The sequence below is a fragment of the Myotis davidii genome, unplaced genomic scaffold, assembly GCF_000327345.1.
Source record: "Myotis davidii unplaced genomic scaffold, ASM32734v1 scaffold170, whole genome shotgun sequence".
In the NCBI taxonomy this organism is placed as follows: Eukaryota; Metazoa; Chordata; class Mammalia; order Chiroptera; family Vespertilionidae; genus Myotis; species Myotis davidii.
Genome location: NW_006282528.1, coordinates 1,362,929 through 1,365,865, shown reverse-complemented (window position 1 = coordinate 1,365,865; position 2,937 = coordinate 1,362,929). Strand labels below are relative to the sequence as shown.

The 2,937-nt window shown below is 58.0% G+C and overlaps 1 protein-coding gene across 1 annotated transcript in view; it reads left to right on the top strand.

Moving 5' to 3' along the window:
- The window catches only part of ITSN1 (intersectin 1), a 103,849-nt gene that overhangs the window by 88,861 nt on the left and 12,051 nt on the right, over positions 1–2,937 (top strand). Inside the window, exon 32 of the mRNA XM_015560218.1 lies at positions 420–526. Within this exon, the coding sequence (XP_015415704.1) occupies positions 420–526 (107 nt within the window). The remainder of the gene's footprint in view (positions 1–419; positions 527–2,937) is intronic.

Below are 2,937 nucleotides of genomic sequence, written 5' to 3'. Positions count from 1 at the left end.
CTCTGTCCCCACCTGCGTGCCGGCTCTGTCCCCCCCTGTGTGCCGGCTCTGTCCCCACCTGCGTGCCGGCTCTGTCCCCCACCTGCGTGCCAGCTCTGTCCCTACAGGCAGAGGCCCAGCAGTGCAGTCTGTCCCAAGGCTGCAGGGCTGCCCGCCTCAGATGCCCAGGGAGTCACTCACCGCCATGTGCATCTAAGTCCCACTGTGCCCTGTGCCCTGTGCCCTGTGCCCGGTGCCCGTGCCCTGGTGCAGGTCCGATGGTGGGCGGCTGCGTACAGGCCTCAGCTGTGTCCTGGGGTGTGCGGGCTGGTCCTCCACACTTCTCTGCTTGGGGCTCCCCCGGGGCTCCCCGCTCTGAACAGGTCTGCGCGGGCCGGGCTGGCTGACCCGCTCTCTGACGCGCTCCTCTCTGCCTGCAGATCTTTCAGAAACCCCTGATGGAGGCTGAGCTGCTCACAGAGAAAGAGGGCGCTATGACCTTTGTTAACTGGAAGGAGCTGATTATGTGTAACATCAAGCTGCTGAAGTAAGCCTAACCCCGCCGCCTCGCCGCGCCCCGCATGCTGCGCGTCTGTCCGTCCATGTGTCCGTCCGTGTGTCCGTCCGTGTGTCCGTCCTGCGCCCGCCATGCACGTGCCGCTTCCTCCTGCCTGGTGCTCACCTCCACGTGCCAGCACCGTCGCTCTTGCTGGCTCTCACGCTTTCCAGACACGCCCCCCCTTTCCAGGGCACGGGTCTTCTCTGACTGTGGGTCTAGGACAGCCGTGGGCAAACTATGGCCCGCGGGCCAGATCCGGCCCGTTTGAAATTAATAAAACTAAAAAAAAAAAAAAGACCGTACCCTTTTATGTAATGATGTTTACTTTGAATTTATATTAGTTCACACAAACACTCCATCCATGCTTTTGTTCCGGCCTCCGGTCCAGTTTAAGAACCCATGTGGCCCTTGAGTCAGAAAGCTTGTCCACCCCTGTTCTAGGATCTCCAGAGCCGGCCACCCGGCTCTGCTGGCTGCTGGCTGCATCCGGGCGTGGGGCCCCCCTCGGACTTGTTCCCACGGGCGAATGTCGGTCTCCCGGGACATTCCTGGTCCCCACAGGTGGAGACGGTGGCCCTGGCCTGAGACCTGGCCTGAGCACTGCTCACTTTATTTCCAGTCCATTCTCAGAGGCAGTGGCCAGGATGGGAGACCTGTGACTGGAGCCCGACTCACTGCCCTTTGAGCCTCGGTTTCCCCACCTGTACAAAGAGGGGATTGGGTTACATCCTCACCAAGCTCCTTGCCAGGCCCTCACGTGGCACACTGGCTAGGCCCCGGGCGGCCAGCGCAGCGGCCAGTGGGGAGCCCAGGCCTCCCCCCCGCCCCCCGGGCCCGAGACGCTCAGCCCGGATCTGCCCATCCCTGAGCCTGCAGTCACGTGGTCACAGCGGCTTGTCCTAAATGTGGTCCCTGTGTTGTCCTTTCAAGTTCAGGTCCGCTTCCTCGAGGGTGTGTGCGAGGGACAGGGATGCAGAGAGGAGGCTCAGAGCTGGCCGTGAGCAGAATGTGCAGCGTCTGCTCTCCGTTCTAGGCAGCCGTTCTCAGCCGGGGCGGCGGGGAGGAGGCTGCCACAAGGATGTTTAAAACATGCGACACCCGACTCTTCAGTCAGGGGCGCTGACCTGACTCTTCCCTCAGATTGTCAAAGAAAAAGATGATAACAGCCCGGCTGGCATGGCTCAGTGGTTGAGCGTTGACCTTTGAACCAGAAGGTCAGGGGTTCGATTCCTGGTCAGGGCACAGGCCCGCGTTGCCGGCTTGATCCCAGTTGGGGGCCTGCAGGAGGCAGCTGATCAATGATTCTCTTTCATCATTGATGTTCCTCTCTCTCTCTCTCTGAAATCAGTAAAAACATGATTTTATTTTTTTTAAAAAACCACAATAGCCGTCCGGTGTGAATCAAAATTATACCTTTTTATTTTGTCAGATTGGCAAACATATACTTTTTGGTGTGTCCCAGGGTTTCGGTAATTAGTCCATGTGCCCGGAGGGGAGGGGAAGGCTGGAAAACCTGCTCAGAGGAAAGACACAGAATCGAAACGACCCAGGGACTTCAGGGGAAGAACTTCCATCCCCTCCCTGAGGAGGGGCCTGTGGAGGGTGAGGGGCTGGCACTGCTATTCCCGCCACCGTGTGTCCCTGAGCAAGTCACGCCATTCCCTGGGCCTCCGTGTTCCCACCTGTAAGGAGGGACGACAGTGACACCCACGCGCAATGTTCTTCTTGGGGCGCCTGGTGCGTAGTCAGTGCTGGGCTTGGGCCCTTGGCGGGCGCTGCCTTCTCGCCTGGCGCAAGGGGGTGAGGTGACCCCGGAACCTACCAGTCCTGAGCCTGGAGGGTTGAGACAAGCTGTTCACAATAGACTCAGAGGGTTTCTTGGAAAAACAGACCTGCAGGTTAAAGAGCCTTTTGCTTGGATAGCTCTCCGTGGGGGTGGGGAAGGGGTGGGCGTGTCCCCAAGGGGTTGGCCCACAGAGGTGGGGTTGGAGTGGCTCCCCAGGCCTTTCTGTGCCTTCTCTCCCTCCACTCATCCATCCACCTACCCATCCATCCACCCATCCATCCACCTACCCATCCATCCATCCATCCATCCATCCATCCACCCACCCATCCATCTACCTACTCATCCATCCATCCATCCGTCCATCCATGTACCTATCCATCCATCCATCCATCCATCCATCCACCCACCCATCCATCCATCCATCCATCCACCCACAAACCTTAGTCTATGTGCTTTGATTAAACATTAAAATGCAGGCTAGTGCCCACAGAAGGAGAAAAAAGAAAAAAAGTGTCTGTTAGGAGTGACAGGCTCTCTGCTTGCACAGGACATTTGGAATCTCACTTACTGCTCTCAAAATCTTAAAGGAAAAGTAGTCTTACCTTCTTTTATA